Source organism: Amphiura filiformis, chromosome 6 (assembly GCF_039555335.1).
Source record: "Amphiura filiformis chromosome 6, Afil_fr2py, whole genome shotgun sequence".
Classification (NCBI taxonomy): domain Eukaryota; kingdom Metazoa; phylum Echinodermata; class Ophiuroidea; order Amphilepidida; family Amphiuridae; genus Amphiura; species Amphiura filiformis.
Window position 1 is genome coordinate 5,807,981 of NC_092633.1, and position 12,848 is coordinate 5,820,828.

Here is a 12,848-nt window from a genome sequence, read left to right on the forward strand (position 1 = left end):
ATTTCTGCACCATACATCAGAACTGATTCGACTGTGGTGGTGAAAAGCAGGCTGCTCTTCCATATCTTGTTCATGCTGTTGCAGGCCCTCCATGCCTGGGCTTTTCTGATGTTAAAATCCTTTTCACTACTGCTAATCCAAGCCCCAAGGTATTTGAAATCGTCAACTACTTCAAGCTCGCTTCCATCAAGTGTTTGGATTGGGATGCAACCATATTGCAAACCATTGCCTTGGTATGACCAGTAACGCGCCCTGTTACATAACTTGTTCTTGGCGTTCATGCTGAGACCGACTGTTAGTGCTGCAGTCTCAACAAGATGGAGTAGCTCTTCGGCATCACTGAGACTGTCGGCCAATAGTGCTATGTCGTCAGCGAAGTCGAGGTCTGAAATTATTTGCGGGCCTATCCTCCGACTTTTGCTTGTTTTTAGTGCAAGCCCTAGACTATCTTCATTCCCGTGTAGTGCTTTCCTGAGAGCATAGTCGAGGACTGTTACAAATAGAAATGGTGCAAGTGTGTCCCCCTGCAGTACTCTAGCCTGAATTTTGAAGTCGTCGGTGATTCCATCTGATGTGGTAACATGGGTAACAGTGTTCTCGTAGGTGTTTCCAATAGCCGCCACAAGTTTCTCTGGTACTCCATATGCTCTTAGAATGTCTAGCATTTATTAAACGTTTTAAAACATTTTGAAAAATGTCTTACTTGTGTTTGCTGGCTAAACCCTAATTCTTTAAAATCTTACGAAGAAAACCACTGGGCATGCATATTGCATGTGATGGCATGACGAATCAACCCAAGTCATATCCAGTGTTTGTAAGACTAAAATGGTTTGTAGACCAAATGGGTATTAGACCAAATGGCTATTAGACCTATTGGTTATAGACCAAATGGGTATTAGACTAAATGGTTGTTAGACTAAATGGTTTTAGACTCAATGGTTATTAGACTAAATGGTTATCGGACCAAATGGTTATACGACCAAATGATTATTGGACGTAGTGGATATAGACCTAATGGGATTAGACGAAATCGATGTAGACCAAATGGATATTAGACCAAGTGGCAAATCCCCAAGAAAGTATCCTTACACTTGGAAAAATAATCACAATTTCAAAACTGAACCATATTGGGGTAACTTTGTTTTTAATAGATGCACTATCTAATCAGGCACATTTTGACACCCCATTGAATCCAATGTGACTTACAGAAGCAAAGTTACAAGCATTTGATTAGACGAAGGTCCAGTTTTAAAAGTGACACTGGCCTATTCAAAACAACACGGACTAGACATCTGGTTAGAGTGGTGAATGGCTAATTTGTGTGTGCCTTTAATCTAAAACAAAAGGAACAAAAGAAAACTGAAACAAAGGAGCTGACAAATAAAATGTAAGTTATGAAAAGTACACAGAAGTAAAAACTGAAATAAATACTGCTTTAAATAAGGCTTCATTGAAGGAACTGTGTAGTCTCTTTGTTGCGCTTGTTGAAATCTTTTTGTGTCTTGGATTCAATGTGGTGTCATACTGTGCAGGATTAGAGGGTGCATCTATTACAAAAACAAATTTACACCAATATGGTTCAGTTTTGAAATTGTGATTATTTTTCCAAGTGTACGGATACTTTCTTGGCGCAGTATATATATGCACAGGGAATCGCTGGCCGGGCAACACCTCTGTGGCTACAAGGTTCGAATCACGGGAGTGCCTACTCTACTTTTTTGTTCCTCCTTTCATTTCCGATAGCCAGAAACCACATTTAGCGTTAGGGTTAATAAATACCACAGTTGAGCCTTGATGATAATGTCAAAATCGGACCAATTTTAGGGTGTAGAGGAAGCCCCGTCAGAGCAGTTCTTCTGAGGTGAACCAAACCTGTCTTGTTATCAAATTAATCAGTGACAAGGTTATCTCTGAAGTTGACAGGTGCTAATTGATACAAATACATTAAAACATCAATTAGCACCTGTCAAATTCAGAGATACCCTTGTCACTGATTAATTTGATAACTATGCAGGTTTTGTTCACCCTAGAAGAACTGCTCTGTGGTCTCTCCTCTTTAAAAATAACACCGGTTTACTCTGCATTTTGATGTGAATATATCACAGTAGTATTTTATTCATCAAATAAAAGTTACAATGTACAGTAACTTGCTATATTAACTCAATTCTAGATAATATGTACATGACGTAGAACGTAATTTCTTTATACAAAATGGATTATATCATTTTCTGGTTCGTTTGCTCTGTTTTTGATATCGTAAGTCACATGTGTCATAAAACCTGGTAACTGTCATTGGTATAAAGAAATCAAATCAATCTGATGGAGACATTTCTGTAACATAACCACCCCAGCAAACACAAAACATCATTCATTAGGAAGATTAGAGGTGGGTAGTCTGTTTATCATGCTTTTCTACCTTAAATCAAGGCCCATCACTCAAATATTCTTATTGAGTTGAATTGCTCCATCAGATGGATGTAGTAAAATAGAGAGGCACATAGTATACCACCAAACTTTTATTGGGATTATTGAGAAACCTATGCACTTTCTTCTGATACAAAAATTTGGTATGGCAAAGTGTATATGTAGGGCGTGGCAGGGAGAGGTTGTCAATTGGGCCTCCCACCTTTAATCTGAATTCATTTGAGGACATTTTGTTCTCAGTTGAACATTAAAAATACTTAATAACTATTCAAATTAATAAAATAATGCATGCACAAAACTTTAGAAACACAACTGTTGGTTGCAAGAACTTATCCATGAAACTGCCATCAAAACAGGCAAGTTTTGACAACTACCAAATTAATTACACAAACATGTCATGTAAACCTTTGAGAAACTTAGTTTGGGAAAACAGATGAACTATTACAAACAAATACTCAAAAGGAACCACATCAGTGCATACCTTTGGACTGTTAAAACAATACTTTGTATTCCAGAGAGAATGCTTTCAATAGCACATACGACCTATGGTCAGTGGCGTACCGACCACTGAGGTGGGCGAAATGAGTTGCCTGCAAGTTACTGTCGGTTCTGAATTCCAACATATAAATTCATCAAACAATGTTGTGTGCAACCTCTTTATGCCCATTGCCAAAATTTGGTATAGGCCTACTCCACAACCAGAGGATGTTTAAAGACATTCCCACAACCCAATGGGGTTTCTGACCTTGTATGTCTGGCTTTTGTACACATGTGGTATGGTTGATCATGCCTTGCATTGGAATTGTGTGCAAATATCTGGTGTTTTCATCCTATTATTTAACATTCATAACATCGAGACTTAGGAATAAAATTAATGCAGTGGGACAATATGAATGTTTCCTGTAAGAAAATCAAATATCAGTCCTAAGTCTCAACTATTAGCTTGTTGGCTGCAGTTTTAAAATTACCATTTTGTGTGTGTGACAATGGGGACTTTGCCTTTAAAATTAGGTTATATTGATCAAATTTCCCAATCATAGTGCATTGTAGGAATGCCTTTAAGCCTCCTCTGCTCCACAACATAGTAAAAACAAATTTATGTGTCCTAAACGTGCATTTGTTCGGAAAAGGTCGTTTTGTGATCAGGTTAGTGGGAAGTCTTGCCTAGTTCACAACTGGGAATGACGGGGGTGCTTGTGCAGAGGTCAAATATGTTTTCTTTTTTGTTATGAAAAGGTGGCTGCATGAAAAACCCAAAACATGTGCAAAACAGCACAATGGAAGACAATAAGTCAGGTACTCTCTGAGACTGTTACTTTATGGGGTATTCAAATTTAACAAGGTATTACAAACATATTTTGAAGATGTGAGAGAGGTACATTCAATTATTTCAACAGTATTATTTATGTACATTAATATAGGTTACATCCTTTAACATCAAGTAAAAAAAGAACATCAGCGTATTTCACTAGTATTTATTAGTAATATTAATTAACGGTACATTTCCTGCACAAAATGTTCCTTGGTGACTTTCAATATCTTAATAGTGAACTACTAATCCTCCCTGAGACGATTTACAACCAGTACATACTTCAATATTTTGCAATCCACCCATTGGGAAATTTGCTGAAACCAGAGCTTTTTACCCCTTGTGCAGTAACAAAACATCAAGCAGAAGAATAATGCCCCAAACAAAGCTTATAATTTGAGCCAAAATCACACCAGAGAACGGAAAACACTATCTTCTGGTCTTTGCACTGCTAAATCAAAATTACAGTTCAGATGCATAACCTGTCCAGAAGGAAGTAAATCACCTCAACACAGGATTTTGGCTTGCAGATTGAATGGTCACATGTTACTTTCTACATAGCAAATGCAGTCATCAAAAACAAATATGCGATTGTAGGTGTTATGTGGGATTCCTAATGAATAGGTTAACAATTGGTATGTTTAAAGAATAAAATGTCATTTTAACAAGTAAGCACACATGTTCAAGACAAATCACCTCAGCACAGGATTCTGACTTGCCGATCTGAGGTCACATGTTCGTTTCTACATAGCAAATGCAGTCACCCAAAAAAAAAAGGTCTTATGTGGTTTTCTTACTGAAAACTAAAATGCCATTTGAAGTCAAGGCCATTACCACAGTAGTTTCATACACACATGACTTACAGGTCACATTACTTTATAAATTCTACACAGCAAGTGCAGTCAAGTGCACCCAATTACCTAACTGGGTGGGTGCAAATGTTAGTTCTGAATCGGTTTATTTTCAACATTTAATGTTACCAGTTACTGTCAGCTTCTGCTATTGATATGCAGAAATAAATGTGTGCTGGGATAATTATTCCAAGACAATGCCAGTTTTTAATGATTACATTGAGAATGAGTTATTCCAGTTGAAATTTAAGCAACACATGACCTTAATCTTCCACACAGGGGGTGTATATTGTAAATGGAATCACCCATTTAAAGGAAGTCCCATTTAAAATTCACACTCCCTGTGTGGAAGATTAAATTTATGTCTTCCATAGGGGTGTCTGGATTTCAACAGGAATAGCCTGTCTTGAATCCAATCCATTGGTACTTGTATTGATGACTCACGTTTGACTAACTCTTAGTTTTTTGTTCCATTGTTTGATTGGAAATGCAAACCACACCTTAAAAGTCAAGCGTGGTGAATGTATCAACTTCCTCCTGCATACAACATTAACAACAAGAGAATGCAGTCAAAGTTGCGCCAACACACTTGGTTGCTTGTGCAAATAAATTGGGTGAAGGCTCCTTCTGATTTTTGTGGAAATGTGAAGGTTAAAGTACAAATTAGGCACCTTGCCAACACCAGACCACATGACTGAATGATTTTTTTCTGTCAACACTACAAACTTTAATTGTTAGAACCACGCATAAGAGAATTTGACAACAAATAATGTAGGTGGAAGTTTTTTTGTAGGATATGACTAAATATTCAACTCCTTTTCACTCTGTGGAAGTTCTTCTGATCAAGCAACACATTAGGCGATACATGGAAAACGTGACTAAAAAGCAGGAATTCACCATAATTAGAGCCGCAAACCGGAAACAGACATGAAAGAAAGAATGACTTAACTTTACACAATGGTACATAAATGGTTCAATTCCCATCCATGTATGCTGCCAGTTCCATGCTCTGCCCTCAAATTAAATGATCATGCAAGGAGTGAATATGTTCTCATTACTGTTATACAATATTACTAAAAAAGATGCAATCACTTGGATAAAAGTCCTGAAAGTACAGTTATCCGTGTAAGTTGAGTGGGACTACAGGTTTTGTGTGATAACTTTCACTCACTCAATTAGTCAACAAATAACCACTGAAGGGCAAATGCAGTTTCCTACATTTCCAATTTGGCCAAATATTTTACACCATCTTCTCCAATGTACACCAATTATAACTAAACACTAACATAATAAATAAAAAATAATTGCAATATCAACAGTTTATTGCATCAAGGAATTAAAATAGATTATGGATATGAGGATTGCTTACTAAGAATCTGAAAATGGTGTTAGAAACCATAATATGCTGCCTCAAATCATATATTTTCTCTTTTTATGAACATTTAAAAATTGGGACTACTATGTTGGTGTACTCTTTGTGAGGGCTATGGCAAAATGTGAATATTAACATCATGGAGGTGACATCCCCAGTGACACCATTATGAATGATCAGGACTTCTGTATCCAGAAAAACAACACTTTGTACAAATTTTTAGCTACAAATCAATCCTTTTTTAAAAATCTAAACAATTAACAGTGCCCTCTTGAAGCTCACTTATGATCATTTTCAGCTAAATTCATTGCCAGTATTCTTACACGATCCCCGCTATTTGCACAATTTGAAAGGCATTATTTGATCCATCTTTTATATCTAGAAGCTGACCAACAATCAAAATACAATTCAATAGTAGGAAGAAGTCATGCCAGTTTGTGCAGTAATAAGCAGAAGTTGTGCCAGTTTGTGCGCTAAGCTGGGCAACTTAAATTTACCATTAAGTGGTGGTTTCAGATGACACAGTGCAGGTGAAACGATGGATGTGTTGGGTAATGTACAATTACCATGGTTACATGCGAGTTCTTGCAAGGATGAAAGTAACTTTAGATAGGAAGATTGAATTTGACGTCCACTGAAGCATCTTTAGCCAAGGTCACGATGGCTGAGAGTTTGACCACCTGTGAAATGGTGTGAATAGACGTGGAGAGAAAAAGACAAAACAAGAATTGTTGTAAGTATGTGGCACAGAGAGTGAGATAGCATAAGGAGAAAGATAGAGTGACAAGTTGGGCTATACTTTGGTCAACTTGTAAAAGGCCAAAATTAGTTGTTGTTGTTTTTGACGATGAGCACATCAATAAAGCCTCATCTTAGGCATTCACAAAAGCATGGACTGTAATACAATACGTGCTTACACACAAAATCTCATGCTGCATCATGCATGTACACCATTTTATACCAATCCCAATTTCTGCCTATAACGAGTTGAATAAACTATAGCAATAGGGGTATGGGGCTGGGGAAAGCACAAATGGGTACACCTAAATGAGAGACAAAGGAATCAATGACATCACAGACAATACATTTTTTGTACATGTATATATGTGGAGCTTGTGGGTAGTCGCACAAAGGTGTGTGACATAATATATTGATGTCAGGTGTACAAGCTCCACATACAGACACTACTATCTCATCATCCCTATAGCTTGCTCCATGAGTTAGTGAACATATCAGGGCTTGCACAAAAATGAATTACAACATGCACTAAAGTTACATGCTTACAACACACACAGTGATGGAACTGAACCAGAGAGGGTGGGGCACTTGACTTTGGAAGTGACAGAGATTTGTGGAAACCACTATAAAACCAGGGGTCTTTCAGTAAGAAACTTGATGCCAAAAAAAAAGGGGTTCATTTGGTGAGACTGGGAGAACTTTTGGTCCAAATAGACAATTCTGATAAAATATTGTCAAAAGTCATAATGTCAATCAATGAAAGATTATCAGATATTTGTTCAAAATTCTTGAAAAGAGGGTCTTTTGGTGACAGTAAAACATAAAAAGGGGTTATTTGGTGAGAGGGAGTTGAAGAATGGGGGGACAATGTGGGCGCACATTCCCCCGACACCAATTTTTAGTGAGTCCCAGGGGAACTGAGTCGAAGGGCTTTACAAAAGGTTGTTTCAAGTTTTTTGTCATTTGTCTGGACAAAATCTGTTGTCCTGATTGAACATCTAAATTATTCAATCCAACCTCCCTTATCCAGATCTCTTCCATACCTATTTCGCTGTTAATCTGGGTGAATGATTTTCAATGAAAAATGTGCTTTTCAATGCCATGACACTTTATTTTCAGGCTCTGAAGCACTGGAAGGACATCTCTTTTTGTGTGTGTACAGTACCGTCTTATGCTGGAATACCACCTTTACTGTGTTATCGCCCTATATAAAACAATGGTTTTGTTATCCCAATTTCAACACTTTAGACAGTCAATGCAGAATTACACATACTTCACTTTCCAGACTGTTCACCTATTTGGCCAAATGTTTGGTCCCATCATAAGAGGTTGGATTATACTTCATTTGGATTTCTGTTTCTGGGTGAAATGGAACTAAACTAATTTAATTTGTCATGTAATTATGAAAATGAAAACACCTCTAGGTCCACAAAAAGGGATTTTCACACTTCGAGCTCAACAATTGGTCTAGAGTCAATCGAATGTGTGACTTTCCAATAGAGGAACCAAAACCAAACCAAAAACATTGTTATACATACAGAAAACTTGAAATTACCCATTATTACCACCACATCACACCAACTAAATATGCTACATTGTTAATTCAGTGTTTCAACATCCATATTTGTATTCAGTGACACCACCATATTGGTAAAGTGATGGTTAGTAAGGTTAGTTTTGTCAGTGCATGCATTGTGTCAGCAGGAATACTTCTTCAGACATGCTAATACTTGCTCCAGTCTTTGATTCTTCAAAACCATTAAGGATTTATCGAACATACCCACAATGTGTGCATGTACCTTAGTATCCATGTAGGGTGTCCCCCAAAATGTTATATGCCGATTTTGGAAAATAATCTAATGTAATATAATGTTAATAATAAATACATATTTCCTTTTCATGATATAATCTATTTATCCTCTAGCCTTGTAAATGTAACTTAGCCCACATTCCACAATTACAATTGCATAGTAGTTTTCGAACTTCCGAACCGAAATTGAATTTTGAAACCTGTACAATCTTTGCTCACAAAGTTTTCAAAAAGAAATAGTTTTATCTTCTTCCTCAACATTTGTAATTCTCTTAGGCAAAATGATACAAACATATACATATAATTTGACACAGATAAAAAAAACCCTTTTGGCTGTAAGATTTCACACAGTTCCCAAATTAACCATCTTAACTTTATGAACTTCAGATTATTGACAGGTTCATGTTGAGAAGTTTCCCACAATGTTGAGAAATTCTGTGTGAAATGGAGCATGAACCCTTTGCGATATTTTTTACACAAATTCTGTCTTCCCAAAGAAAGCACAATATCTGCCATGTTATTTACTTGTAGATACTACATTTTCCAATGGGATGGGAGAAATATGTTCATGCACTGTGAATGTAGTCATTTTTTTGTCCAATTCATTTTGACAAAATCATGTCATTTGACTAGCTTCCGGAACGAGTCTTGTGCATATTTATCACCATGAACAATAGCCTATACACACAATGGGCTATAGCAGTTGAAATCCATACACCCCTATGGAAGACATGAATTATAGGGAGTCTGAATGGGTGACTGCATTTGAAATCTACACCCCCTCTGTGGGGGATTAAGGTCATGTCTTCCATAGGGGTGTATGGATTTCAACTGGAATAGCCCAGTAGGTGACAATAATCATGATAATATTTGCCTGGGAGTCAGGCAACCATGAAGAATACTGTAACAATTAGTGACTTGCACACATCAAAAACCAGCCGCAATACACACCATGTGCTGCTTGTGTTATTATTTTTTTTGATAGTGTTATATATTCTACTGTACATATTTCTTTCTTTTTTTGGTCCTTATGTCCTTATTCGTATTACAGCTCTGGGTAATATATATTATCAAGGTAATATTGGTTGAAAATGATTTTTACGTATATATACATGTCAAGTTAAATATTCCACTTTCTTTTGGTTTTTGATGTGTGTAAGTCACTAATACAAAAATGAGGTAGTTATTCTATTCTATGTACTATAATAAGTGGCCCATTAAAGTAAACAATGGTGTTGCAGTTGTACTGAATTACATGTACATACACAGTGTCTCAATATACACATATGCTGGCTTATATATATACACTTAGCTTAATTAGTCCAAAAAAAGTGACTGATGATACTTTATGATAAAGTAGTTAAGAAATATTATTCCTTATACCAGGGCACGACCGACAGATCGACAAACCATTGTTTGTTTGTCACAGTTGAAGGCCATGGACTAGACAGAGCATAACTTGTAGACAGACTGGTATTATGCTTCTTTTGGCTTGGCTGACAATGCTGCCAAGAGAGGGTCAATAACTTAATGCAGTTGAAAATTCATTCTTAAACCCAAGAATTTACACTTAGTTTTATTCATCACTGATTTTTTTATAAACACATTTATAGCCAAGTGTACAATGTAGAGGTCACATTTGACAAGTGTACAATGTAATCCAGCTAACAGACAAAACCATTGTTTACTATGAGCTGACAGACAGGTGAATGCTAACATTACAAAATATTATATAGGAAGTTGAAACTTGACGTCCACATGGGCATCTCTAGCTAGAGTCATAATGTCGGCTAACTTCACAACCTGTAGTGTGCAAAAAAGATGGGTTATCAGCCTAGCTGGTGTTAACAATGTGTGTAGGTGCATATGTGTTTGCCGTCAAATGCGGATGTTTTTATGAAACTTGACATTTCAACTGTGTACGTTACTGCTACAGGGTATCGTCCCAATTTAGCTAAGATGTGCTATTGACTGCAAACAGTCAAAATGCATTAGAGTGAGTCTCCTATTGTTAACATAAAAATCAGCCCCCTGTTGATAGGTTAAAATCCCACAAAATGTGTGTAGGGGGGTGTATGCGTTTGACGTCAATTGCGGACATTCGTATAAAACACACTTCCAAATGTGAACGCACATGGAACTGCGGAGAGTCATCGGCTCTAAACTCATGCAGTAGGTTTGAAACACCTTAAAATGCATTTGATGATAAGTCCCTTATTGGTTAATACTTGTACACTCATGGTTGCCCTGTACTATTGCATGTGATTTGTGTTCATGAAAATTAATCATACAAAATGGTGGATATTCTGTGTGACGATTGAAAGACCAAGCACACAGTCCACACTTGGATAATTGAGTGTGTGCTCGTTTAACAACAAACAGGTGGGTGTGTGGGGGGTGCATGTTTGTTTCCACATATGACCCTGTTGTTGAATTAGAATGCCCACTCAAAAACATTCACACACACATAAACATGGACATCCGTTGAGAATCATTCCAGAGGGCATAAAATAGCGTAGTAATGCATTTTATGTGGGCGTCTTATCCACATAATAGTTATGTCTATGAATTGTCAGGTTCACTACTAATGATATTGTGTGTTGATCCTTTGTTGCTTAAATCTCAGTGGGTGTTGATCCTTTGTTTAAATTTCAATGGGTGTATCAAAGTCTTCACTTGTATGTAAATGTGTATATGCATGTATCTATACTTCAGTCTACTCTTATCTGTTAATCATAAGGCGAAGACAAAAGAAAACCCTGTTCTACGGGCCCGACCGACCCAGATTTTGAACAAAATTGGAAAAAAAAATTTCCTGTACAAATGAATGCCGACCTAAATATCGGAAATTTCAGGAACAATTGTTTTTTTCAAATTGCAAATTATTTACAGATTTTAGTGATTTTTCGGTCATTTCCAGAAAAAAAAAAAAAAAAAAAAAAGGCAGACCGACCGACCCTACTTGAAAGGTCCGTCCGGCCGTAGAACAGGGTTTCCTTTTTTCGTCGCCTAATGGATCCATTGAAACTATTGAGATACTTCCTTTTGTGAGATGAGGCACTTAAATGAGGTTCATGTAACTAAACCCCAGAAGTTTATTTTTGTGTATTATAATAAATTTCAAATTGTTCCAACAATAAAACTCTTAGGCCCGTATCCATAGGCTGTTCCCTTGTGGCGTGTGCCCTTGTTCCGTATTCACTTGTTCCCATGTGACCTGCCACACAGACAACGAATCTTTGTTTTGCTTAGTGGCCGTATCCATAGGTTGTCTGTGTGGCAGGTCACATGGGAACAAGTGAACACGGAATAAGGGCACACGCCACAAGGGAACAGCCTATGGATACGAGGCCTAAAAGATATCACCAATGGAAACCTGTTACAGTTGGCCTCATTTTGTCATGTTGGGTCACATAATTGAAGTCAGTTCTAGTGACATTAATGAAAGGGTACGACAAAAAACAAAATCAGGCCTGCTGCAGTCAATTGGCTGCCAATACCCTCTTTCTTATGTAAACCAACTGCAATTCTAGCGAATCCAATGGGTTGGCTCATTCTTTACTGTTTGACAATACTCTTGTAGAAAACCTACAGTATTATTGTGTATGATTTGTTGTTTCATGCTTGGTTTACACAGCAAACTTAACACACCATTTTCTCCACAGGTTTATTCATTCAATCACATGCAATTAAATATAGGTATAAACACAGCAATCTATAAATTAGGTCTTCCTTTCTTCAGATATCAATATTATTCACCTTTTGATTTAAATTTTTTAAAAGTTGTAAGATAAAACCAACTCAATTTACTTTGATTTCTTAAGTTCTATGAGTTCTTGGGTTTGCATAAGGTTATATTGCACTGCGGCTTTAGTTTTGCACTGATATTTTTGCTTGTTTCCAGCATTTTAGCAATGGAAAAAACTACGGCAAATTTTTGTTCCAACCATTTTTGCAATAAAAAAAGCTATGCCAAATGTTTGTTGCAAACTATATATGTGCTTTTCACAAAAGCTTCCCAGCATTGTTGCAATGGAAAAAGCTCTGGCAAAATTTTGTTGCAAAACTATATCTGTGCTTTAACAAAAGCTTCACAATTTACATCTGTTCAGAGCTCATCAAAGTATAAAGCTTTGTTTCAAAACTGTCATGATTTATACTTACCATTTTGGCTGCTTCATCAAGACTATCGCAAGCTAGAATACGTAGGCCGCTTGCAGCTATCAATGCTTTGGCATCCTCTACTTGTGTTCCTAGATGGGTGGAAATCAAAAGAGTGTAAGAGGTAATCACCTCAATGCATTTCATTGGACAAAGCTTCACATGCATGGACTATTCCATTTA

The 12,848-nt window shown here is 36.9% G+C and overlaps 1 protein-coding gene across 1 annotated transcript in view; it reads right to left on the bottom strand.

The window, feature by feature from the left end:
- Nucleotides 1-2,083: 2,083 nt before the first annotated feature.
- The window catches only part of LOC140154872 (succinate--CoA ligase [ADP-forming] subunit beta, mitochondrial-like), a 29,594-nt gene continuing 18,829 nt past the window's right edge, over nucleotides 2,084-12,848 (bottom strand). The window contains exons 12-13 of the mRNA XM_072177523.1: nucleotides 12,669-12,757; nucleotides 2,084-6,636 (exon numbers count right to left, since the gene is read on the bottom strand). Of these exons, the coding sequence (XP_072033624.1) occupies nucleotides 6,562-6,636; nucleotides 12,669-12,757 (164 nt within the window). The 3' untranslated portion in view covers nucleotides 2,084-6,561. The remainder of the gene's footprint in view (nucleotides 6,637-12,668; nucleotides 12,758-12,848) is intronic.